This window comes from Xiphophorus hellerii, chromosome 6 (genome assembly GCF_003331165.1).
Source record: "Xiphophorus hellerii strain 12219 chromosome 6, Xiphophorus_hellerii-4.1, whole genome shotgun sequence".
In the NCBI taxonomy this organism is placed as follows: Eukaryota; Metazoa; Chordata; class Actinopteri; order Cyprinodontiformes; family Poeciliidae; genus Xiphophorus; species Xiphophorus hellerii.
The window spans coordinates 2198485-2225908 of record NC_045677.1 but is presented as its reverse complement, the minus strand read 5'-3'; the positions used below and the strand labels follow the sequence as shown (position 1 = coordinate 2225908).

General features: G+C 40.1%; 1 protein-coding gene across 6 annotated transcripts in view; it reads left to right on the top strand.

Annotated features, from left to right (window-relative positions):
* Positions 1–8165: 8165 nt before the first annotated feature.
* mast3a (microtubule associated serine/threonine kinase 3a) overlaps positions 8166–27424 on the top strand; it is a 51320-nt gene continuing 32061 nt past the window's right edge. For 2 of the 6 annotated variants that reach the window (XM_032564762.1, XM_032564760.1), the window contains exons 1-7: positions 8168–8478; positions 12199–12230; positions 17667–17755; positions 18239–18311; positions 21837–21857; positions 22023–22104; positions 26944–27101. In XM_032564762.1, the coding sequence (XP_032420653.1) occupies positions 8419–8478; positions 12199–12230; positions 17667–17755; positions 18239–18311; positions 21837–21857; positions 22023–22104; positions 26944–27101 (515 nt within the window). In that variant the 5' untranslated portion in view covers positions 8168–8418. Of the gene's footprint in view, positions 8479–12198; positions 12231–14582; positions 15037–17666; positions 17756–18238; positions 18312–21836; positions 21858–22022; positions 22105–26943; positions 27102–27424 lie in introns of those variants that run through there. The other 4 variants (XM_032564764.1, XM_032564765.1, XM_032564766.1 and 1 more) reach the window with 4 other exon arrangements.

The window sequence follows — 27424 nt, the reverse complement described above, 5'->3', positions numbered from 1 at the left end:
TGAGGTTCACGGTTCATTTGTTTTCTTTCTCTTTGAATGGGTGGGAACCCAAATCATTATAATGCAGTTCTGGGAGACGAGTAATCAACCAATCAGAAGCAGACTTAGGTAACGTCGGTGATGCGTCACGTTTTAAAGTTAATGAAAATTTATTTTATGATATTTTTTTTAGACAGAGAAATGTCAGCAAATCTCATGCCTGGGTAATTTTCACATGCAAACAGAAAAATATTCGAGCTGTTGAATAGTGTCAGTAGCTAGGATGCTCTATGCTGTTTACAGATGTTTTAATAAATCTTCTCAGTTTGACTGTATTGTATTGTAGTTGGATGGATTGGGATTGTATGAAACTGCATTTCAACCTGACAATGGGGACCAAATCCAGTCCATGTGGGCCGTTGTTCCTGGAGTTTTAGGTGAGTATCTGGTATGATGGAGCACATCCACAGCAAGGGACCCAACTGTCAAGCACTGCAATCTCTTCTCACTGTTAATGTGGCTGAATAAATATTGACTTACCTGGATTATACATGATTATATGTGAACTGAATACAAGTATAAAATGAACTAAGCTGTTGCTCATGGTCCAATGGCCAAATGAGGGGCTTTCAAGTGTGCTTCCCATAAGTTAGTAATTATGTTTAATAATTCCACTTTCAAGTTCTGTTTAAATGTTTTTGAGCAGCAATCATAACATTATTTCAAATTCTTTGAATATTTTAATCTATTTAGTTGGAAAAAATGTAACAGCTTGAATCACACTCAGACAAATATTTAGCCTTATTGTTGTTTTAACAGTGAAAATGTAATATTGCTAGGTCATTACTTGTTAATCATTACTGCAGCTTGTGTCCATGCTGGTGTCCTAGAGTGACTGCAGACAATTTCCTGCGTGTGTTTGAAAACACAGCTAATGACTCCCTGACTCTGCTGTGTCATTATTGAAATGCTGTTTTCCAGACACCGCTGCAACACACAGTGAGATAGTCAGAGAAATTAACATCTCTTCACTATTTATTTTATAATTTTATTGTCATAAAATGATAATGATTATTATTTTATTTCTAGCTATGTAATAAATTATTTTAAAATTATGAAGTGATGCAATTTCAGAGTGAAACTATTTAATGTTTTCTGTGAGAGCTGATGACATCTACTGGGTGTGGAGAATCAAACTGTGTGAAGGGCCCATTCAGAGTCAGTCTGGTTGTTTAGACTGGTTCTCTATTTTAACTGCTTTTGTTCTTAACATATTGAACTCACATGAATGACAATTTAGTAGTTGATAATTTAACTATTAAATGCATAGTAGCCCCGGCCTTCCAAGAAATGCTCACCAAGGTTAAGAACGTTGCTTTCTAAGCCACATCTTTGACTGGGTAGGACACCACATTCTAGAGATTTTTTAGATTATTTCCAGGCAGACAGATTTTTTCATTCAAAACAATACTTATGCAATTACCAATGACTAAAGGTTGAACCAGCCATAAAAATAATAGGTAAATAAAAAGGAAAAAACATTTTGTAATATATACACTGCTCAAAAAAATAAAGGGAACACTTAAACAACACAATATAACTCCAAGTAAATCAAACTTCTGTGAAATCAAACTGTCCACTTAGGAAGCAACACTGATTGACAATCAATTTCACCTGCTGTTGTGCAAATGGAATAGACAACAGGTGGAAATTATTGGCAATTAACAAGACACACGGAATAAAGGAGTGGTTCTGCAGTTGGGACCACAGACCACTTCTCAGTACCTATGCTGTCTGGCTGATGTTTTGGTCAGTTTTGAATGTTGGTGGTGCTTTCACACTCGTGGTAGCATGAGACGGACTCCACAACCCACACAAGTGGCTCAGGTAGTGCAGCTCATCCAGGATGGCACATCAATGCGAGCTGTGGCAAGAAGGTTTGCTGTGTCTGTCAGCGTAGTGTCCTGAGGCTGGAGGCGCTACCAGGAGACAGGCCAGTACACCAGGAGACGTGGAGGAGGCCGTAGGAGGGCAACAACCCAGCAGCAGGACCGCTACCCCCACCTTTGTGCAAGAAGGAACAGGAGGAGCACTGCAAAATGACCTCCAGCAGGCCACAAATGTGCATGTGTCTGCACAAACGGTTAGAAACCGACTCCATGAGGATGGTATGAGGGCCCGACGTCCACAGATGGGGGTTGTGCTCACAGCCCAACACCGTGCAGGACGCTTGGCACATGTGACAGACGTGACAGAGTCTGGAGACGCTGTGGAGAGCGGTCTGCTGCCTGCAACATCCTTCAGCATGACCGGTTTGGCAGTGGGTCAGTAATGGTGTGGGGTGGCATTTCTTTGGAGGGCCGCACAGCCCTCCATGTGCTCACCAGAGGTAGCCTGACTGCCATTAGGTACCGAGATGAGATCCTCAGACCCCTTGTGAGACCATATGCTGGTGCGGTTGGCCCTGGGTTCCTCCTAATGCAGGACAATGCTAGACCTCATGTGGCTGGAGTGTGTCAGCAGTTCCTGCAAGATGAAGGCATTGAAGCTATGGACTGGCCAGCCCGTTCCCCAGACCTGAATCCGATTGAGCACATCTGGGACATCATGTCTCGCTCCATCCACCAACGTCACGTTGCACCACAGACTGTCCAGGAGTTGGCGGATGCTTTAGTCCAGGTCTGGGAGGAGATCCCTCAGGAGACCATCCGCCACCTCATCGGGAGCATGCCAAGGCGTTGTAGGGAGGTCATACAGGCACGTGGAGGCCACACACAATACTGAGCCTCATTTTGACTTGCTTTAAGGACATTACATTAAAGTTGGATCAGCGTGTAGTGTTATTTCACTTTAATTTTGTGTGTGGCTCCAAATCCAGGCCTCCATTGGTTAATAAATTTGATTTCCATTGATGATTTTTGTGTGATTTTGTTGTCAGCACATTCAACTTTGTACAGAACAAAGTATTCAATGAGAATATTTCTTTCATTCAGATCTAGGATGTGTTATTTGAGTGTTCCCTTTATTTTTTTGAGCAGTGTAAATATATATTATATAAATATACACTGCCTGGCCAAAAAAAAAGTCACCACCTGGATTTAACTAAGCAAATAGGTACAAGCCTCCTATTGGATAAGTACTGCATAGGTGATTATCTTTCAGCTGGCAACAAGTTATTTAACCCCAGCTGATGCAACGAGTAACTCCTCATTTCTTAAACAACCATGGCAAAAGACACATCCTGTGGTTGTGGAAAAGACGTTAGTCTGTTTAAGAAGGGTCAAATCATTGGCATGCATCAAGCAGAGAAAACATCTAAGGAGATTGCAGAAACTACTAGAATTGGGTTAAGAACTGTCCAACGCATCATTAAAAACTGGAAGGATGGTGGGGAACCATCGTCTTCCAGGAAGAAATGTGGTCGGAAAAAAATCCTGAATGATCGTGATCGGCGATTACTTAAACGTTTGGTCAAATCAAATCGAAGAAAAACAACAGCAGAACTCAGGAGTATGTTTAATTGTGAATGCAAAAGCATTTCCACACGCACAATGCGAAGGGAACTCAAGGGGTTGGGATTGAACAGCTGTGTAGCCGTAAGAAAACCTCTAATCAGTAAGGCTAACCAGAAAAAAAGGCTTCAGTTTGCTAGGGAGCATAAAGATTGGACTCTGGAGGAATGGAAGAGGGTCATGTGGTCTGATGAGTCTGGATTTACCCTGTTCCAGAGTGATGGGCGCATCAGGGTAAGAAGAGAGGCAGGTAAAGTGATGCACCCATCATGCCTAGTACCTACTGTACAAGCCTGTGGGGGCAGTGCTATGATCTGGGGTTGCTGCAGTTGGTCAGGTCTAGGTTCAGCAACATTGTGTGCCCAAAGAATGAGGTCAGCTGACTACCTGAATATACTGAATGACCAGGTTATTCCATCAATGGATTTTGTCTTCCCAAATGGAACGGGCATATTCCAAGATGACAATGCCAGGATTCATCGGGCTCACATTGTGAAAGAGTGGTTCAGGGAGCATGAGACATCTTTTTCACACATGGATTGGCCACCACAGAGTCCAGACCTTAACCTCATTGAGAATCTTTGGGATGTGCTGGAGAAGGCTTTGCGCAGTGGTCAGACTCTCCCATCATCAATACAAGATCTTGGTGAAAGATTAATGCAACACTGGATGGAAATAAATCTTGTGACACTGCAGAAGCTTATTGAAACAATGCCACAGCGAATGCGGGCTATAATCAAAGCTAAAGGCAGTCCAACAAAATATTAGAAAGTGTGACCATTTTTTGGTGGCGACTTTTTTTTTGGCCAGGCAGTGTATAAATATATATTACTCACAGGTTTACATCATGTTGAGTAATATATATATTACTCACAAATCTAGACGGACGGACGGACGGACGGCCGGACGGACAGACAGACAGACAGATAGATCACACTTTGGTGCTGTGATTACTCATGATTAATCACTATACCTAACTTTGAAAGCCTAAAATATACATGCAGTTGTCCAAGCCCCACCCCTTTCTAATGCCACCCTGGGCATGTATATACTCTAATTCAGTGGTCCCCAACCACCGGGCCGGTCCGCGGACCAATTGGTACCGGCCGCGCAAGAAATAATGAACTACTTCCGGATCTTTAATTATGAAAATCCTAAACCGGATTTTACCGGTTACGTCTTGCACGTCAAAATTGAGCCAACTTGCAGCAGAATGAGTAACAAAACAACATCAGAGTACCAGTGTTGTATAAAGTACTGAAATCTCAGAGTCAAGTAAAAGTATAAGTACCTCTCCAAAATATGACTTTGGTAAAAGTCCAAGTCACTGACTGAAATGTTACTTGAGTTAAAGTCTTAAAGTATCTGAAACTTCTTGTACTTAAGTATGGAAATTACTGTAAAAATGGATGTACTCAAGTAATGTAATGAAAAGTACAAGTAAAAAGTAAAACAAAGCAAATGCAGTTTGAATGACATTTTTTATATTTTGGTAAACTTGTCAAATACACTTAAAATAATGTACCCAACCAAGTGCAGGCAAAATTAAACCTGCTAATAGATATACCTGCAGGCATCATTTAGTTAAGAAAATTAGGTGCTTTACCTATAGCACAAGGTTAACTTAACCTGCTTTACAACTGAACCAGCTTCTTAGTATACCCTCCAGGACAGAAAATACAAAGTTTTTGTAAGCCTTAAGTTTTCCCTTCAAGTAAGGTCAGTGCTGAAAATGAGAAAAATAAATAGTACAGAAAATGTGGCCAACATGAAGAAAAAGAGCTGTTACGATTACTCTACTTCACAAATCAGTGAATCAGTCAATGCTACAGTCAGTAGGTGGTGCACACAACTGGTCATTATGCAAAAGAAAAAAGAATTGGGAGGGAAATGCAGCTTATTGGCATCTGTAAACCTGGTCTTGAACTTGCATGCCTTTCCTATATTCGTTAAATTTAGTCTAAATTGCTATCGCTATGGCTTCTGTCCCCCCTTGAACAGAGGAGTCTAGGTAGCCTGCTACAGTCAACATTAAGCCTAAGCTAAATACACCACGTGTGGAACTGAAACAATGCCAAACAAAGTTCATTTATGGTCAACGTTTCACAATACAGTAGTGTCTAGTGACCAAGCTATAGTTACTGAAACAGGAGGATTATAACCATTTCATAAGACGTTACCTCAATGTGTTTCTTCAAGTTGGACGGGGAGTTTTTGTAAGATAGAATTTCCACATCTTCGGGCAGGAATAACATACACTGCATGCGGTACGACGAATCTTTAACACCCACGAAAGAGTATATTGTGTTTAAATAAGGCCATGGGCTCTCATCACCAGCTGGTGGTTCCCCTGGAGCCGTGTCCGACGTAGTTGCAGTCGTTGTGGTCTCCGTCTCCTCCTCCATGTGGCTGCTGCTGATTGCGAGACTTGCTTTGTGTTTAATGGGAGAAGCGAAACAGGTGTATCCTATTGGAGGTGATGAACAAGCCCAGGCAAGTAGGCTGTTCGGTAGCCTACTTGCTACTTGCTAATCAGTAGGTGGGATCAAAACACTTGCGTTTCTCTCTCTCGCTTTTTTGTAACGAGAAACTAAACCACACATTGAAAATGTATCGGAGTAAAAGTACGCAATTAAGTTCGGAAATATAGTGAAGTAAAAGTGAAAGTCATCAAAAATTTTCATACTCGAGGAAAGTATGAAGTACTCCAAAATATACTTAAGTAAAGTAGTGAAGTATTTTTACTTCGTTACTATACAACACTGCGGAGTACAGTGAACCCTCGCTATTTCGCGGTTCACCTTTCGCGGTCTAGCTGCTTCACGGATTTGCATCGTGCATTGTGTTCTGCATTCTGATTGGCTAAACAGTCTCTCCGCTTCTTCTCTACCTGTGTGTCAACAACGTTGCGGTTTAATATGTACACGTACGTAAAACAGCTTGCCATATTTAACATAATCGATGGTGGCATGTCGGTTTATAAGAATCTTTTTGCCCAGAAGAAAAAAGAGCGACAACAGCTACCGATAACTATGTTCTTCTCTCGAAAAAACACACCTGCACCGCGGGTTTTAGAAGAAAAAATAAACGCTACAGAGCGGAGTCAGGCTGCAGCGGCTCAGTCAGAAGAGCAGTGAAATACACGTGAGTCACTATTTGTGCTACTGTACTTTGTTTTTTAAATTTTTTCATAATAATTGTTTATTTTCTCCCGTTCTAATCCAATAACTCAGGTCGCGGTGGGGCGGCGCTGATCTCCGCAATTCGGGCACGGGAATCCGCTTTCAGTTCATATTAAAATTATTATTTTACAGTCAAGGGCGTAGGTTTGGTCTAAGTTTTGGTGGGACCTTACAACTTACTGACACCCCCCCCCCCCCCCCCCCCCCCCCACCACACACACACACACCGACCATTTTTGACCAGTGGGGGGGGCACCACATTGGCTTAATAACCCCCTCCCTCTGTGAAAAAATATTACATAATTAACAGACCTATTCTACCTCACATTCAGTGCTGACCTAAACACCGGACTTTACAACAAATGCGTTGCGTGATAGATATCTAACTTATGGGTCCACTCACTGTACTTACAGCCGAGGTAGCGAAATAACTTCTAATGTCTGTCGTCCTTTTCTTTTTTGGTGGCGACATGGTCTCGGAGACTCATAATAAATGTCAAACTCAGAAGGAGACGCGTTCACTGTCAGCACCATGGACCAAGCTTCCGTTCCGCGTGTGGCCAGCTGGCCGCCGCCTGTTGCAGCTAATCAAAGAACGTAGATCCACGTTCTTTGAGGCAATAGCGGCATGGGTCGTCATAGTTCATAACAGCGAATTTTAAAATGAATGCTACCACTGCGTAGTATATTGAAATATTAAACTAATCAATGTAGATTTTCGTTTATTTATTTTGTTTTTGTTAAAAAATACATATGTTGTTTTTTTTTTAAATTAATATGGCAAAAATTGGTCGGGACTATTTTATATCCCTTGAATATTGGTCGTGACATGTCACGACCGTCCATACCCAAACCTACGCCCATGTTTACAGTACAGTAGTTATTTGTAAAAAAAAAAAAAAAAAAAAAAAAAAAAAGTTTATACAGTACTTTTTATTTGTTAAACAAATGTTTGGGCCTGTAAAGAGGTTTTGTTCTTTGGTTTCAATGTATTATGGAATATTTCATTGTATCATAATTGTAAAAAAAAAATAAAGGTTCCTACTTTGCGGATTTCGCCTATCACGGGTTCTTTTTGGAACGTAACCCACCTCCCCTCCCTGTCCGCAGCAAAATTGCGAAGGGCTGACCGGTCCTCGCGACTAAAAAGGTTGGGGACCGCTGCTCTAATTTATGTTGTCTATTGAATTTTGCATTTGTATTAAAGAAGATGACTCTGTGTGCCTTTGCATGAACATATCAGGGTTCTCAAGGGGCCATGGCCCTCCTTAGTGGAGTTACTGTTACTCCACTAAGGAGTAACAGGGTTGGTCCACCGTTATAGTTTAGAGTCTCTGAAATGATAGTACTTCCATGTGTAATATGACACGTTTAATGTGAGAGCCGCATTGGATTCGCCCCCCCAGTCTCCTCCCTACCTGTTGTCTCTCTGTGTTCTCTTGTTAATTGAGGTCAGTCCCGCCCCGCCCTCTCTTCCGTTTCCCCTGCTTTTGTTCCATCCATCTGATCAACTAATTGAAGCGAACACCTTGTTGGGTCTTGGCTGTGTAGTGCTGCTGCTCTCCGCGGGGGGATGAAGAGAAAGAGGTAGTGGAGAAGTAGGAAGAGCGGGATATAGTAGCAGCTACTGGTGGTGCTGGAGACTGTAGCGGCCGAGCAGCAGCAGCATTAACGCGGCTACGGCAGAATCCTAGCTTCCGCGCAGAGGACAGGGCGCAGCATGAGCTGACTGACTGACTGACTGAATGTCTTTTTGTTCTTCACTGATGGATGAGCCGAACATCCTGAGACGCCGCGGGCTGCAGGTAAACACAGCCTCGGCTCCGTTCGGTTCGGTTCGGTTGTTTCCAGGCAGACTGAATCTTTTTGGTTACTATGTTGGGTGTAGAGACTCATTTGCTTTTTACTCAGTAGTTCAGTAGCTCACTGACAGTTTATCATTAGATCTTTCAGAAATGTTAATTATAGCAGCAGATCATGTTTCTCTTCCGATCATCAGAACAAATGAACTGAATGAACGGGTTCACAGTCTAATTTAGGTAAACAATGAAATGGATCAGTAAGGTTTCCCTTCTTCATTCTAAAATGTTCCTTCTTGCTTTCGATGATGTGGTTGCCTTGGTAATTGGGGCAACCCCCTTCACCCCCCCACTCCCTCTTCAAGGATCCCTGAAAGGGATTGATTGAATAATCCCTTTTATCATTTTACTGGGTGTCATGTTTACTAGGAAGCATTCTAAATGGGAATCCTTCTTGTCTCCTATATTCATGTACATGTCAGCTGCATAAGTAGATAGTCTGTTTTCCAGAGAGAATAAGGCTTTGTGATGAAATGCTCTCTAAAACTGGATTTTCCCAGCCATTAACTGCATACATCCATGGTATTTAGATTAGGTGCAACCCTGCCTGGTCCTGGTGAATGTGGATGGTGGTTTGAGTCCAAACATTGTCTCTATGCATAAATACCTTCATTTAAATACATTTAGTCACAAAGTAAATGTGTTCAGATGGCCTCAAGCAGCCATTGCTAAAGTGTCATAACCAGGAAAGTCTTATTTAATGTGTCTGGACTCACATGCAGTAGCTGTGGAGTATGAAAGATTTGTATTCATGCCACTAATGGCTACAAGGCCCACTTGTTCTGAAAGGACCTGAGTCGTGCTGTAGCAAATGATATATACGCTGCAGCAGAAGGAAAACAAGTGGGAATGACAGAAAGCAGCAATCTGATGAATAAGCCCAACTTTAGCTTTTTACTGTCTTTGACTCCAATTAATTTTAAAATGGGCTAATGGATTAAAATATTAGGAACAGCAAACAAAATAAAGATATAAACAAATAAGAATAAATTATCATAAAAATGGATTTAAAATGGCAATAATATAAATGTATTAGAAACTGAGTAATGAAGTGTTTTTGAAGCCAAATAAAATAAAGAGAGGAATGACTTCCTTTAACCAGGAAAAAACCTGCAGCCGGACCAGGCTCAGTGTGCAGCTTTTTTAAAATTATACGATGGGCTTGATTTCTTTGTTTCAATTAAGGCTGCAAAATGTTAGGAAAACATGCAATGTCATATTATTGTTGTGTCATGATTTAGCATCTCAGCCACTAAATTTTATACCATGGAGCAGGTAAGTCCACCCAATCCACTGAATATATAATTGCCATGCAAAGAATGCATGAACACATCACATGTTGAATATAACAGCCTATCAGAAACTGCATCAAGGCAGTTCATTGTGCAATACTGCACATCTGATCTCTTTTTAGGTTATACTTTCAATTCAAGGTATGCAGCTTCTGGTTGGCTTAGGGACTACTCACAGATCTGTAATGGCTGCAAGGTTGAAATGAGACAGCAGAATGAGTGATATTGTGCCCATGTGCAAAGCAAAGAACAGCAGCAGCTGTAACAAAGTCTGCAGCTACAAATAGATCAACGCCACTGGATGTCTTTTCATGGTCTTTCTAATCTGAGCCAATGTTTTCCAGAAAAATCAGATGCAGGCAACATCATGTTGAGGATGCAGCACAACTTTTCTTCTATCTAAAGAACTGAATAGATCTGAACAGCATGCATGCTTAGCCAAACTTAGGGCACATCCCAGACATGTATTGTATGCTCAGGTGCATGTTGCTAATTTATGGAGATGTTGCATGTTATTGTTTTCATCTGGAAATTTTATGTATGTGAACAATACTGGAGGGGAAAAAGACTATTATTTTACTTTCCATCCATAACCACACTGCCGCTGTAGAACAATCCTGTTAACCAAATGAAACCTGTAGATGTAATTATTATTAATTTAGTGTAGTGCACCATAGCTAAGGTAAAGTGGAAAAACCATTGAACTCAAAACCACTCATATTCCTTTTTCTATGTCGGCCATGCTACACAGAGACCAGTTGCCATAGCAACTGACTGACAACAGCTTTATTAGCTGACAGAAAAGAGATTATGTTCAAGTGTATCAGGATTCAACAATAAAAAAAACTCCAGAAACATTTCCCACACACAGGACAGAGCATTGTATCCTTTCAGGCCTGATGTTTATTTTGCCATTATTAAGTGATCATTTGAACACAGTAGCGGTTCATTAGCTAATTGATGGTGATCATCAGTAGAACACTCTCTCAGTAGATTATACAGATTTTTTTTTTTTACCAAACCGAAACACACCGAATTCTGCAACACATCTACATGTTAAAGTTGTCAAAGTCAAGCTAGCATAACTGACCTACTTCCCTCTCTACATTTTTTTTTTTAAATAAAACTTTTTACTAAGCTGTGAAATGTGATTTCATTGGACCTTGCTATCTCATTGTCATAGTGTTGACAATTAGTAGCAAAACACTGCATACATTTTTCCCTCATAAGTGTTACATGTACATCTATGATTTGGCTCTTTATGTTTACAGCTCGACAGTAAAACCAATGGCAGTCACTGTTAGCCAGCAGTTTTTCTTCCCTCCTGCAGGGAGCTGGGTGGGGGGTGGGATTCTGTGCAAGCAACAGTACATTGCAACGTGTCTATACACCATGCCCCTTTGGTTCCATGATCAGAGCTTCATGTTCTGAAAGCTCACACATGCTCATCTCTTGGTGAGATGTGAATGAAGAACTGCTGTGTAAATAGGCATTCATGTGTGGGTATTTATCACAGAATGATGATCTGGGAGGAGTTATTGGTGTGACAATGATGTCTTTAAATGCGATGCAGCCTAAATGTTGAGTAACCAGTTGCTCTAAACAGGTTTCATTTCTCCAGATTTCATATCTTCAGTATTTTTCAACAGGGCAAAGAGGGTTATAAAAAAAGTGTATTCACAGGCACAGAAAGAGAAATAATCCTAAGAAGACATAACTCATTAAACATATTTTACAGTGTCAAGAAACAATTTCCCCCACGTCTGTTTATGCTCAGCATATGATTGAAACCAAATATCAACATATGTTTAAAAAAAGGCATAACCTCATAACCACTATATTTTTCCTCATTGTCTGACATTAAACAGACATTGTCAGTCAGATATGTTGACATAGTTGTCCTTAAGCCACTTGGCAACTAATTTGGCAAATGTTTTAGGGCAGTTGTTCAATTAACAAACCAGTTTGTGCACAAGCCTTAACCTCCCTGCTGATGTCTTGAAATGTTGCATAAATATGTCCGCATGGTGTTCGTTTGTCACGGTCATCTATTTTGCGAAGCACACTAGATCCTCTCGCAGCAAAATCCCCCAGATGATAATCCTCTCGCATGATGTTTAAAAACATGGCAATCTGTGAATGTTGTCTTCTGAACTTAAAAAAAGTGATTAAAAAGTCTGTCTCTAAAAACCCTAAAAATGGAAAAATGTTAAACATCTTATTCATGGGGTCAACATCACGGTTTGAACTATTAAAATAACAGAAGAATATTAAAAATATCTGGATTACAAGTATTCATGAAATGCTATTTTTTTCTTTAGAAGGTACTAACTTTGAACTTTTTCATTCTTTTTCTTTTCAATCATTATTCCAGAAAGAGCTGAGCCTTCCACGCAGGGGAAATGTGTAAGTATTGTTGTCTTGCTTCTCCTGTACATCCTGTCTGCCTCAATTGCCATTTCTGCCCCCCTCAAACCAGATCAGCCAGATCACTATCACTGTCAGCTTTCTTGTGCTCACTCGCACCAAGTATTTGTTTACTTGACCCTCTGGTGAGGCAGGAAGGCTTGAATGTGCCTGAAAGACCGGGTTGTCTTACTGCCAAGACAGGTTTCTGCAAACGGAGAAAAAAAAATCTAGAGCAGAACATCTCTGCTTCCTGCAGTTCAGAGATCATTTTATGATAATAAACTCAGTGTTCTGTTTTTGCTGAAAATCAGTTGCTGGATGTCTAAATCAGATAGATGCAGGAATATTTGCACTTGATATGCAATTCCATTCATCAGAGCCGTGGGTTTTCCCAAGGCTGGTTCTTGTCGGAATTCAACTTTGCATGTCAGGATTAGAACAATGCGTATGTAAATTGTTATTGTATGGAAGTCACATGTGAATTTGTTGCCAAGCCAGACAAACCTCGATGTATGAGCTGCCTCTAATCTGAGTAGAACGTATAACATCAGATTTGTTGCACAGCTCTTCTCACAGAGTAGAAATATTACAATTCAATTGATTTTAAGGAATTGTGAAAACTGGCCATGCTGGGTCACAAAGGTGGTTCAGGCAAGAAACATATTGATTTGATGACTTCAAGAAGAAGATGACCTAGAACACCATGTTGATTTTTCTATACTTTTTTGTTTGTTGTAACTAGGCCTGAAATGATAACTTTTGCTGGATGATAGATTGTCCCAGTTATTATTGCGATAAACGATAATATTTTCAAGCAGTATTATGATAATTGCATAATAATGAAAGTTCATCCTTAAAAGTTTAATATCAATAAACTTTTAATTTGGTAAAAACCACTTAACACTAGAACTGGAAAATACTTTAAATACCCCGAAAAAATAAATAACCAAATAACCAAAAACAAATAAAATGGAAATAAAAACCACCTCCTTCAAACCACAAACTTTAGTGGAAGACAATATATTGTTTTTAGCTTGTACTTTTATTTGGCCCTTTTATACCCCTAGATAAAACTGAGTACAACTGACTAAGATCAAAAACTGCCTAGTAAAAAAACCTGTATGTAATTCAGTTTCAATATAAATTCAGATGTTTTCTGTAGGCTTCAGAGTTCTTTTAGAGCACAAACAGCATCATGAAGATCAAAAAACACAGTAGACAGGTCAGGGAGAAAAGCGCGGAGAAGTTTTAATCAGGGTTAAGTTACAAAACCTTATCTCTAGCTTTTGAAAATATCACCAAGCTCTGTTCCATCTAAACATCCAGTCACCCATTATTTGAAAATGGAAAGAGCATAGACATATATACAATTATACGCAGCAGAAAATTAACACTGCACACCTTCCTCATGGTGAATCATGGCAGTGGCAGCATTATGGTGTAGGAATGTTTTTCTTCAGCTGGGAAAGTGAAACTGCTCAAAATAAGAAAGGTGGAGCTAAATACAGGGCACACAGAAGAGAACATGTCAGGATACAGATACCTGTACTGTGAGTCGGTTCACCCTTCAGCAACACAAAGATCCACATACAGCCAGAATCTAAACCATTGGAATGGTTTAGATTCCATATTCATCTGCTGAAATGACTGAGTTAAAGCTCAGACATAAATCCAGTTTTTGTCTTTGGGAAGACTTAATTTTGATGTCCCAGACACACTCCATCCAATCTGACTAAATTTACAAGTATTTTGCAAGAATTGTGTAAAAGAAAATCTGTTTCGAGATACATCAAGCCTTAAAGACTTGCAGTTATAATTGCTGCAAAACATTGTTCTTCACAGTACTGAGAGGGACTCAATGAATATGCCTACCCCACTTTTCAGATTTGTAATTAATAATGCTAATAATTAATAATAATAATAATGCTACTTTGCTTTCGTCAGTTTTAGTCAGAGTTGTTTATGACAGAAAATCTAAAAATGCTTTTGGGGATGAATAGTTTAGTAAGAAACTGTTTATAAGGTAATTATGATAAATTTGAGTCTTGTATGAAGCAAAGACTTCTGCCATTTTTATCCAGATAAAAAGTAACTTTCAGTGTTCTTGGACATTTGACTATTTCAAAGCTATAAAGCTTTTACGTCTAGCTTTTCACGTTATCTCGACATCATTTTAGCTATTAGGATCTGTGGGCTCGTAAAACCTGTGTACCACAAAAATACAAAATTACAAAGAACACTGTTTTGCGCGATTAATATTTTGTTGAATAGTGGTTAATCCAGTTTTTCAAGTAGCTCCTGAAAGCACCACTAGTCCCGCCTCCCCGTTTTCCATGTTCTCGCGGCTGCGCAGTTCAGAGAACGGTGCTGCTGAAGGAAAGTTTGTTTCCCTCTCCGAGCTGACCGAGCTACCGCTGTATGATGCTGCATTTCTCGGAAGACAGAAACGGTGTTACTGAGATTCTGCTCCCGAGAAGAAAACTGAGCTGAACGGACATGGCCGCTCCAGTCGCTCAGCAGAAGCGAGCTGCCCTTCCGCGGGTCTGGGGTCAGTTTGTCCCGGAGCTGAATGGAGTTTCCGCTGTTGGACTCTGCGTAGTGGCCTAACCACAGCCAGCAACACAGTCACGGGGAGAGACTGTTAAACATGATGCTCCCACTCTAATGAGAGGACACTGATTCTCATATTTCCACTGGCTTTATCTGTGACCACCAATATGTCCGACCAAAGCTACTATTGGACCGTTCTGCCCAGCTACAAAACCAGTTTTGTGACTGGAGCAATGATGAGAAGGTCGAAAAGGTAACGAACGAATGCTGTTTGGGAATAGAAATACGCGGTGGTCTTTATGAAGCGCTGCTGCGCTGTATTTACAATCCAATTGTTGAACGCTTAGCTGATTCACAGCATGCAAACGCAGCATTTTTACAATTTCTTAAGTGTTTTTCTACATTTATCAAATGGACGTTTATTGGGAGTCCTTCAGTGTCGGTTACATCCGCCCTAGATTTTGTTTCCTACGGAGAAACGTGGCCTGTTAGGACTTGTGTGTGTATGCATGTGTGTGTTTAGCACAGACGGCCTGCATTGTCTGCTGCCAGCTGTCGCATGAAGCGACACCAAGCCTGAGAGCTGGTCGATATCCGTCGTTGATGCGGTTAGAGAACGTAGTTTGGCTTTTAATTGTCAGGTAAATGCGATCAACCTTCACAGTCTGGCCCGTAATGCCTGAAGGACCTGCCTGCCTTTGTCAACAAGAGAGGATCTATAGAGGATCCTCTTTGTCATTATCCTTGCTACATTTCTTCATCTTTGTATTTACTGTTGTAGTTACCTCTAGAGCTATTAGATTCCATCATCCAATGCAAATTATTGATTCTATTAACTGCAGATAATAAATAGAGCTCCCTACTTCAAGCAGACACAATCGTCAAATTTAAAAATACCACCCCTATTTTTCTTTCCAGTCTCTCTTTTAGATGTAGTGTCTCACCAACATGCCATGGCCATGGTTTTCTGTTCGTATTGCTGTTGTGTTATAAATCATTATCCATTCAAGAAAAAGTCTGCCCTCCTCACACTCTGCCTCTGGTGACATCACATTAGACAAACGTTGGGGGTTCCTTGAATATGTCCAACTGTATTCAATGCAAAAATACTTTATTTGTCCCAACGGAAAATTAAATGTCATAACTCACATTATCCAAGTATCTTCAAAGAGTTGATGTGGATGAAAATGCTGTGGGCAGAAAGGATCTCTGGTAGCAGTCAGTCTTGCAACATATCAGAAGAGACCTCTGACTGAAGATTGTTGCTGTAGGACAGCCGTATGCTAGCAGCTCAGCATCCAGGCAGCAGAGACGATATTCCACAGTAATGTCCTGGAGGAGACCATCAGATGGCCAGTGCTGCTAATCCACCTCATTTGCTTTTGCTGTTTCTCCTTAAATCTCAGTCTGGACTTATGGCCATACAGCCGAGCTGAGAGACGGAGTCTAGGATATGATCCTTACCTGTTATGATTGACAGAAGAGAGGGCTTGAACCTCCTCCTTCTCTCTCTGCTCTGCATCTACGAAGCTTTCTTTTCAACTCCTTTGGGGTCAAAGTTCAGGTATTATTTGAGCTTTAGAGATGCTAATCAGCTGCTCCTGTCTGAAAAACAATACAATGAGAGCAGACTCCTTAAATTTGCACAGCATCCAAAACCAGAGGGAATGGTTGTCCAAACATGCAACACATCAACCAAAAAAAGTCAAACAAAAAGAGCAAATCAGAACTAACACAACAGAGCCACCATGAGCGCCACAATTCCAGAACCTTTTCATTATTCTGTCCTCTTTATCTGCTTGTTTTCACTGAGTAAGATGTGATTTTTCTATTACAACACACAGAAGCAGTTTGATTAGCAGGGCACATGGGAATAGTCATTGTAGAGTCATTTTATTCATATCTCTAACGTTACTGGCCTTTTGTGAGGATCCCACAGTCCAGTGTTGTGTCCAAATGCAAACAGACCTAGAAGTGCTAGCTGCTAGCTGCTCACGTCGTCTGGGTGTGATGCAGCACTGCTACTTCTGCACATTCTTGTCTTGTTTCTTTGTTAGGACAGACTGTTTATTTTGTCTGATAAGAATAAAATTGGAACAAATCTTAGGGAAACTCAGGCTCCTGATTGCCTAATTTTTCTCCAACCTTTTTGGGGTTGAGGCCACATAAGTGACTGAATCTGCCTCGGCACCGACCCAGAAACGTCGGACTTTGTTATCGTCTCTCAGCTCAGTAGTTTTAGGTTGCCGCCAGTGTGAAAGAAAGCCAGCATTGCCAGGATAAGAAGCAGAAAGCAACATGGAATTACACCCAGCCTCTTTCCACGAATTATAGCCAAGCTGAAATAGAGACAAATGGGAAGAGAGACGAGGACAAATGTACAGAGAGCTAATTCACAGTTTCTATGAAGCGTTATAAAGCCTGCAGGCAGAGCATGCAGCGGAGTCATGCAGGAAGTGGACAGAGTCACTTTTGATCTTAAGGTTACTGGGTCAGGATTTTAATGGGACTAAATCTGGGTTACTTCAGCTAAAAGAAACACTCTTGCTACCATATGTATTGGTTATTGTTTGTTTTTTTTTCATTATCTGTATATCGAATTATGTTTCTCAGAAAAACGCCGTTAAAGGCTTCATTGTAGCCCATTAAGAGATAATATAATTATATTGGTTCTCCAGCTATGCGTGTCTATAAATGTAATTGTAGGTGTCATAAAAGCGGCTTGTGTTTCCCTTATCACCATAACCCACTTCAGTTCATAGGTTGACGCCGTTTTATTTTGCTGCGCTGATAAGACGGGTGAGCACCACGTGCTACTTGTTGATCATCAGCTGACCATGAGCTAACCTCCTCTGTCCTCCCTGATTCCCTGCTCTCTCTCAGTTCCCGTAACAACAAGAGGAGGAGTTTGGCGGTCGGGACTCCGTCGCCCACGCTGTCGCGACCTCTTTCACCTCTTCATCTCGCAACAGGTATTCGTTTATCTACTCTACCCTGTGAACGTTGATGTTTGGCAGTCTGGAATGAATGGATTGAGGCATTGGTGTGTGCTGTCGCATACATGCTCCCTCAGTTTTGTTTTGATTCCATGTGTCATTCCATGTGAACCCCCCTCATGAGGGGGGTTCCCCTTTCTCATTATCTTGTTTTTCATAACTTCCTTTAACACAAATTTGCTCACAAATTTAGCTGGTTAACTTTTGTAAATATGGTATGAATGCAGCTTTTCTTACTATCAACAAATATTAAAGCTGCAGTTTCCAAGCTGAGATCGTGTCTCACAAAGCCCTTCCCCTGCAACTCAGCTCCTTCAGACTAGCTGGACTGCTACCAGATAGCATTTTTATGACAACTGAAGTTAACATAGTTACTTGATTGTGCTATAAAATGGCACTGTGTGCCTGGAAAATACATAATATTGTCCCTTTAAGTAAAATTTGATGTGTCTGTTCCAGCTGGAAGCAGTCCCTCAGAAAGTCCCAGGAATATCTCCACTAGCACCTCTTCCAACTTCCAGTTTGCCCGCAGGTAAATCAGACGCTTTTATTGTTCATTTCCACTTATGCAAATCCACATCACTGCAGCAAGTTTTCTCACAGTTCAAACTTTGAATTGGGAATCAAGCAATTGATTCAAGGAGAAGCCACTGGTAAAATTGTTTCTTACCAGACAAAAGCGTTTTCTGATTGACCAGAAGATATAAAGTCGTCACCATTACCACTACACAGGGTTTCCTTTCTTGGTTTCATTCAAATCTTCCAAAGAAAGTTAGCTTTCATATCACATGGTTGTGCTGCATTTCTCTTTTACACAGGTCTTTTCTGTACCCTCATCTTCTCAACTTACGGGTAATAGCTTTGCACCAATGAGCAGCTGGCAGTGTTTCAGTGGAACTTCATGGTTCTGGCAGGACTTGTTTGGAATCAGTCCTTTTTCATATTAGCAATGAAGTCTGTTAGGCTGTTAGATGATTATGGTATGAGGAATATGAGTCAGGGTCCCCTCATAGAAAAACTTGATAACATGCTTGTTATTATTGTAAGACATTATTGACAATACTTAACAACTAGTGTATTTAAAAAAAGCAAGCACAAAAAAAGTCTATATCTGCTCAGGTAGCCAACATGCCAGAGGTGTGACCAAGTCACTGTGTTGCAAGTCTCAAGTAAGTCTCAAGTCTCTGTCCTCAAGTCCGAGTCAAGTCTCAAGTAAAGACAGGCAAAAGTCGAGTCAAGTCTCAAGTCAGGAACCTTTAATTTCAAGTCATTTCGAGTCGTTTTTATTTATTTTTTTTAATAATTTGCAATTATACATAAAATTCAAATATTAGACCATTTGTTCTTTTTAAAATATGTATTTGAGGTTCATTTGTGATCCTCTTATTCATCTGGTATTCTTCAAATCTGTCAGAAGTAAACAGATGTCAGAAAATAAATTACAGCCATTCATGAATTACATTTGACTTCAGTTTACTCCTTCTATTCATAAATAAACATCAACACTACAACAATCATAGTTTTCAAAAAAATGAAATAAGTATAAATGAAGTTATCACAAGTAAACTCAGGAAGGTCTGGTGCATTTATTTTTCTGCTTTTATTTCTAAGTATGTTAGTTTCAGTCCTCCGTAAATATGGGACAGATATTCTAAACACAAAATTTATTTGGGACAGTCACTGTATTTGGTCTTTTTTTTTTTTTCCCAGCAAAGCTATACTACTTGGAAATGGGTTCTGTGCGACATGTGACAGTCACGCCGGTCAGTGCATTAACAAAGTAAACAATATATTGTCAATATAATTTCCCAACGTAGATGTCTTCAAATACACCAGCCATCCTTAGATGATACTAGACCCGGCTCATCATCATGATGGGACAGAGAGACTCTGTTCCCTGTGTTCAGGTCCAGAATCTGCTTTCTGTTCCGGAGCCCCGCTCACTATCCACCGGCTTCCTGAGCTAACACGGTGCACATTATTTGTGGAGGCATTTGAAGGACCGGATTTATGGTAAATCATCACCAATTTAACCCGGAGTACACATGCTAACACGAAGTTAGCTAAAGTCAACTATCTTACAGCAAAAGAAAAGCGCCACCTACCGATCTTTGTGAAGCTTCAAATGCCGGACAAAGTTGGACGTCGTGGCATCTCCATCCGATATTCTCTTCTTGCATGTTTTACAAGTTGCAGTTCGTTTTTTAGTCGAAAGTTCATAACCTACGTAGCCAAAAGAAATTACTCGCGGAAGCATATTCGAGCGGTTATTTCGTATTTCGTTCCCTGAGCTCTTTTTAAAACGTCCAAATCCTGTTAATTTGATTGGTTGTGCTGCAGCTACGTACACATACATATATAAGGAGAGAGGAAAAACATAGTGACGGTCTGCGCATATTGATACGGAATGAGTGAAATTAATTAATGACGCCACTTTATAAATAACGTGTTTTAAATTTTAAGACTTTGAGTAAAAAATATCAAGTCTTTTCAAGTAAACAGCTTCAAGTCGAGTCAAGTCCCAAGTCAATGGCATGAAAGTCAAAGTCAAGTCCGAGTCTTTGAGCATTTTTTCAAGTCAAGTCTCAAGTCATGATTTTAACGACTCGAGTCTGACTCGAGTCCAAGTCATGTGACTCGAGTCCCCACCTCTGCAACATGCAGCTGTCTGCTGGACAGTATTTACCTCTTAACTATAGATTTAAACAGCGTTGCCAACGTTGATGGGTGGGGCTCTTTAACTTTTGACACTTTGCCAGTGTGTGTTTTTCCAAAGTAATATATTTTCAGAATTCTTAATTTGTGCTACTATAGTGAGGGGGAAGTTTCAGCTAGTTGAGTGGCATGTTAAATTTCAGTATTAAATTTCTTCTGGACACAGCCCGCCTCAATGCCAGCTTTTCTGTTTTTTTACACACACAAGTTTGTGCTGTGATGTTGTTATGCTAGCACTGAGTAACCGTACATGTGCTGGCTTGCCTAACCAGAGAGGAAAGTCATGTTTTAGTGCAAGAAAAATAACTAATGAGAGGTGCTGTATGTAGTTCCATGTTTCTAATAAACAGCAAGCATATGTTTCAACAGAGAATGCTGGGAAACCTTTATTTTAGCGTCTAGCTTTGGGTCTCGAGTTCAAACATGCAAAAAGCTTCTGAGCAATTAGACAAAGCTTTCAGTGATGTACAGTACAGACCAAAAGTTTGGACACACCTTTTAATTCAATGAGTTTCCTTTATTTTCATGACTATTGACATTGTAGATTCACACTGAAGGCATCAAAACTATGAATAATACATGTGGAAATATGCACTAAACAAAAAAGTGTAAAACAACTGAAAATACCCCTTATATTCTAGTTTCTTCAAAGTAGCAAACTTTTTCTGTGATTACTGCTTTGCACACACTCTGCATTTTCTTGATGAGCTTCAAGAGGTAGTCACCTGAAATGGTTTTCACTTCATAGGTGTCAGGTTAATAAGTGGGATTTCTTGCCTTATAAATAGTCATGAAAATAAAGAAAACCCATTGAATTAGAAGGTGTGTCCAAACATTTGGTCTGTACTATACGTAAACATCAGGTAGATGAAAAATGACTTATATTTTATGTTTGTCAAATATTTTCAGAAGATGGATTATGTAAATACCCTTGAAGGATGATTGCAAATTGAATTCACATGAACCTTTTCTTGTGAATTGAGCCAAATGTCTCCACCGCAAAACCTTCAAACTTGTGTCACCTTGGGTTGGATCAGTGAGTGAAACTGGGTCACATCCTCAGAGTTCAGAGTAAGGAAAAGTGAGAGGAAATGTGCGAAAGATTTATTGAGGGCAGGAAATGCTAAGAATCCATTTTCTGCGTGTGTTTGATGCAGTGTTAAACCATGAGCTAGCTGGGTGCTGCAGTGTGACAACATCTTGGGTGGGTGTTGAGAAGCTGCTACATCAGCCAGCCTCTGGCTGTGAGCTGGGACACACTGAACAACACAATGACTGCCACTACCATGAACACTGTTTAATTTAATTTCTCTGCATCTTCCTCCCTTGTTTGTGTCTGTAGCCAGCTGGCCCGCACCGAAAGGTAAGAAAGCACCGACGGGTCGGCGCACCAACTGCACGCAGCCTAAACCTGCATGGAGAGATGTTTTTTCAGAAATGCTTCTAGCTTTTGAAGTGCAGAGCATGAACAGGATGTGAAAGTTTCAGGTGCGACCACTGAGCTGCTTGTTGTGTTGCTCTTTTTCAGCAGGGTGGATGGGCGACGATGGTCTGTGGCGTCTGTTCCCTCCTCTGGATACTGCACCAACGCCCCCAGTTCATCAGTTTCTGTAAGCACAGCTCCACACATCACTCTGTGTCTGACGCTCTTCATCAGATATTCAACCTATTTAGCCAAACTGCTACCAGGGGAGCGTTTAGCTCCTGTGTTAGTCACACTCATTTCAACAATCAGATAGCTGGGCCATGCTATCTTGTAAACCTCTGGTGCTTATTGACTGAGTAGTAAATCTGCTCCGATCACTCACAGTAGAAAAAGAATTTACTAAGAAATATTGGCTTATTAACTGTACAGTACATTTACAGACTAGAGCAGGGGTGGGCAACTCCAGGCCTCGAGGGCCGGTCTCCTGCAACTTTTAGATGCATCTCTACTTCAACACACCTGAGTCAAATAATGAGGTCATTAGCAGGACTCTGGAGAACTTGACTGCACTTAGGAGGTGATTCAGCTATTGGATTCAAGTGTGTTGGACCAGGGAGACATCTAAGAGTTGCAGGACACCGGCCCTCGAGGACCAGGATTGCCCACCCCTGGACTAGAGTCTCTCTTTGAGGAATAAAATGATCAATGTTTTGCCATATATAGATCATGGTTAGAATTTGACATATCAAAACTTTGCTGCAACACGTTAAATGTCTCTTTTTGTACTGCTTTCTAAATTCTTGTAACAATCTGAAATTACAGCTGAACGTCCTACAAACTGTCGTTTTCTTTCTGGTAGCTTCTTACAGCTGTTGTACTTCCTTAATTTTCATTCCTTAAACACATCTCTGGTTGTTGGATAGTAAAGTATAAAGTATTATTTGCTTATTCACTGATTTCTTTATTTTTATTATTATTTTTCCCCATGGAACTTGACTCAAATTATTTGTGGAAAACCCAACTATTGCAGATTTTTCAGTAGAACAAATCTGAAATATTCCTAAGACAATGCAGCTTGGGAAGCTGAAATACGTAGGCCGAATGCTACTTGAGACGCTATTGGGTGGCATCTGCAAAGCAGCTGGTGCAGCAGCACCTTTCATTTCTTTTGGTGCTGATTGGCTGAACCCTAAATAATAAAGATAAGCAAGACTGTAGAATCTCGGGGGTCTCAAACTCCAGTCCTTGAGGGCTGCAGTCCTGCAACTTTTAGATGTGCCTCTGCTGCACCACACCTGAATAGAATAATTAGGTCATTAAGGCTCTGGAGAACTGATCTACACAAGGAGGAGGTCATTAAGCCATTTCATTGCAGTGTTTTGTACCTGTGACACATCTAAAAACTGTAGGACTGCGGCCCTCGAGGACTGGAGTTTGAGACCCCTGCTGTAGATGTTAGCTTCTGTGATGGTGCTGAGACGGTTTCCACTCTGCGTATTAGGGCATATTGAATTATATTTGGTGTTTCAACTATGAAAATAGGTGGTTATAAACATTTTTGAGGGAGTCTCTAGTATTTGCAGTTTTTTCAGCATTTTGTAGATAGATGCAGTCTCTAACCGCTGTGAATACTGGGAGTACTAGGGCACTAAGCTCTGTTCTTTCAATAATTTCACCATCCAGTCAATGTCTAGTATTGATCTTCAACTTTGTTAAACTGGAATCACTGATTCCATGTGGTCAAAAAGTCTGTACTGTACCTCAAGCACAATGGTTTAAACAGGCTCTTATTTTGAAGATTAACTATTCTTTGACGCCATGCAGAGTTTAGCCAAATCCTCAATCCACACTGCTGCCTGTAAGCCTAGCTAAAACCTAGCTTTTATAACTGGGATTGCTTAATAACCCACTGGTTGATGGGCTACAGCTTTAAGAAGCTGATGAGTTGGTAATTGCTTGTCCTGCACTTAAACAGTTTGGACATCAGCATTGTCATGGAAACAGTTAACCAGATGGACTCAGACAGGACAATGTACTATAAAATGGGATTTACATCATAATTGGTCAAACTGTGCATTCCAGTGGTTCTTGTGGTTTGGTTCTTGTTGAATCAGAACATTCTTTTTTTTTCTCCTCATTGTGAGGAATTGACGTTACCAAACATGCTCTGCTGTACATCACTCTAAGCATTGCAATGGCTGCTGCAATAGTACACATTTCTATTTTGTGGAACAATTGAAATGTTTAATCTTTTTTCTGCTTGGTAAAAGTGTTTATTTATGAAAATATTTAATTTAAGCGTGTTTGCAAGCACCACTACTACACACTTCTTTCCAACATTGTGAGACTTTGTGTGAAGGGGACTTGACTTCTTACCCTATTTCTACAATTTTTTTCCATCATTTGCCTCCCACTACTGTTTAGCTGGATATTCACTCATCAGCCACTTTATTAGGTATGCTTATTTTATTAAGGTGAGCTTAAATCTGACATCGTTAAGGTTGATTACTTTGGGAACAACACGGAGTAGATACCTACCAGCATTAACATTGGCGTTCACCAATATTAGTTACTAAGTAACACATAGGTATTGGTTCAGTTAGTAAAACTGGGCCCATATTAATAACCAAAGTTTATTTCTATCGTGTTGCCTCGGCCAGACTTTTTTTTAAAGAAATATGTGTTTGCAAACATTGTACTCATAAGCCCAAATTTGGTGAGTTATATTAATACTTTTGGTTTTCCATGAATATAAATAATACATGTTTGAAAATTACAAACTTGTGTTTTTTTTATCTGCAGTATGTGACAAATTTTTTATCTGATTAATTGTCAGAATAATTGACTACTAAAATAATTAATTGCATTCTCGCTGATAAATAGTGGTTATTGGTAATAGCAGCCATATGTATATGATATATCTGATATGGATATCTGTCCAAATAATCAGAAAGGTGTATCCTGTCTCAAAAATATTGTCTTGAGACACGATGTATTTTGCAGCTTTCTTTAGTGTATTCTGACCCTGGTTCTAGCTTTACACAACTTGATGTGATTGTGGTAATAGAATTTGTTTCAATGAAGGTGAAAAATAACTCACCAGGGGCTTTATAACCAACTTAAGCTAACCAGAGATGAATGTTCCTGGTGTCCTTCAGTGACTCAGTTATTCATCACAGGACATGATACGTCCCTTCAGAGATGACTGGTTCTGCTATCAGCAGCCATCCCAAATGGAAGGAAACAGGAATTACCCCAACATGTTGGACTGACTGGAATAATCTGAACATGAATGCAGCAAAGTTTCACTCGAAGCTAAAACATACATCATTAGTTTTTTTTTACTCAAAGTCAACACACAGCAAATCTCCACAAATTTGTATTCAATAATTAAGACAACAATTTAGGAAGTGAACTATGCCTTTTCCATAATGACCAGAGAGGAAATCCCCATGCTAATCAGTGAAATAACTGGGCTTGTTGAAATTCCCTGCTTGTTTTTCCTGGATGACCTCACAGCGAAGCAGAGACTGCTGAACATTTCACATTTCTTCTCTCAGCTTTTCCCCTGAAGGAAGTAGAACCCAGACACACCCGTTAGTCATGGTGCGAATGGCTTCTATGGCAATTATCTTGATTGCACATTGGCAGTTTTCGCAGAAACTTCAGTAAGTTGTAAGAAAACAATGGCCGTGTCCTGTGTCACTGCTTTAATTCTGCCTTGCCAAGAGCACAACTTAGCGATGGTGAGGTCAGTCCTTCCCCACAAAGAGCCCCTTTCAGTCTCCCAGTCACTCAACTCTGGTTCACTGTTGACACGTCTTTAGTCTCCCTGTCTCGTCCTGTCTCTTCTCTTTTCGTGTTGCTTGCTCCAGTTTGTTTTCTCTGTTAAGTGGCGAAACTTCCAGCTTTCCTGTAGCTCCTCTAATGCTGTTGGTATCGGTCAAGATTAGAATCGGCTGGTCAGGGTTTTAGTGATGGTGATCAGCCAGAAGTTGGTGCACCACTAGTCTAGATATCTACGAGGGAACGTGTTTGCGGAATATTTTTCATATTTGACTGTTTTTTTTTTTGTTTGTTTGTTTGTTTTGTTTTTTAAATGACGGAAAAATTTGAAGCCTGTCCTTCATTTAGATAAGTTACAATTAACACCCTTGACTAGTGCACATGGGCAGACATTATAGACTTTACGCAAAGAGTTAATCGCAGAGGCAACTAAAATCAATCAATAAAAAAATCCTTTCTGAATATCATCTCATGAACTGCGAACTAAATGCGTCTTTCTGACCAGAAGCTGACAGCGTGTGGACGAGTTATGAACAGGACGCTTTGGAGCTTGTCTGGGTCAGAAGTGCATTCCAAACCTTTGGTTAAAATGGCACCTTTTATTCCAGTCTCTGTTACACACAGAACAGAGAAAATTAAAGAGAATGCAATGTCGTGTTAATCCATTTATAATCTAAACAGATTAGCCGGCAGTTTATTTTGAGGAAATAAATAACGATTCAGAAGTTCATTAGAGTTGTACTAAAAGTTGCATTAAAAGTCCATTAAAATTGACAACTTGGCATTATTTGGTAAATAACACTTTTAATGCAAAATTCCATTAAAACGTCCATTAAAAGTGTCAGCTTCGCATTACAAGTGTCCTTATTTACCAAATGACATTTTATGACAACAGTTATAAACATTTATGAAGATTCATTTATGTTCATAACAGGTGTTATCATGTTTATGACAGTGTCATGTCAGTTTTATTCACAACTCTTTGACTAAAGTGTTACCTAATTTTGTATGTGATTAATTGATTTGTTGCTCATTGCGACAGGTTTTTCCTTAATCCTTCAGCCTGATCATATTTTTTTGTTATTGATGTGCCTTGGGTCTTTATTCTGTCAAAGTCCTTTGTGATTTTTTTAAATATTTTGCATATATAATCTGAACATTGACCTTTTACATTTTCTTCTGCCCTGTCGGCTGCTTTTTTACAAAATTGACTCCTTGTTCTTCCCCTCCCTCTTAGTCCTCATCCTCCCATGAGCTGTTGCACCAGCTGCCCTCTCAGCCCACTCAAGATGATCTTCACGTCCTCTTCAAACATTTGCGGAGCTCGGAGAGCGTGGTAGACGATGAAGGAGCTCACCCAGTGCACCATGTCAGGGTCCGCTCACGCAGCCTCAGGTACTGACTTTCACCAAGAGAGCAACTGTGTTTAGCAGCTTTATGTCTCCCAGGATATTTGTAAGACTGCTATAATAGTTTGACTGGAGAAACCCTGGCTCCCACTCCTCATTTGCTCATAAATTTCAGAAATGAACTCAAGTGTTCAAAATTGTAAAGTTTATTTTATAATATCAGTACATCACTGTATTGTTTTCTCAGTGCTTTTACAGATAGATCACTGTCACTCGCTGAAACCACCTACTGTATTGACATGTGGAACCACTCTGCTACAAAACCTGTAAAAACTTCAGCATAAAAATAGTATAAAAAAATAACAGCTA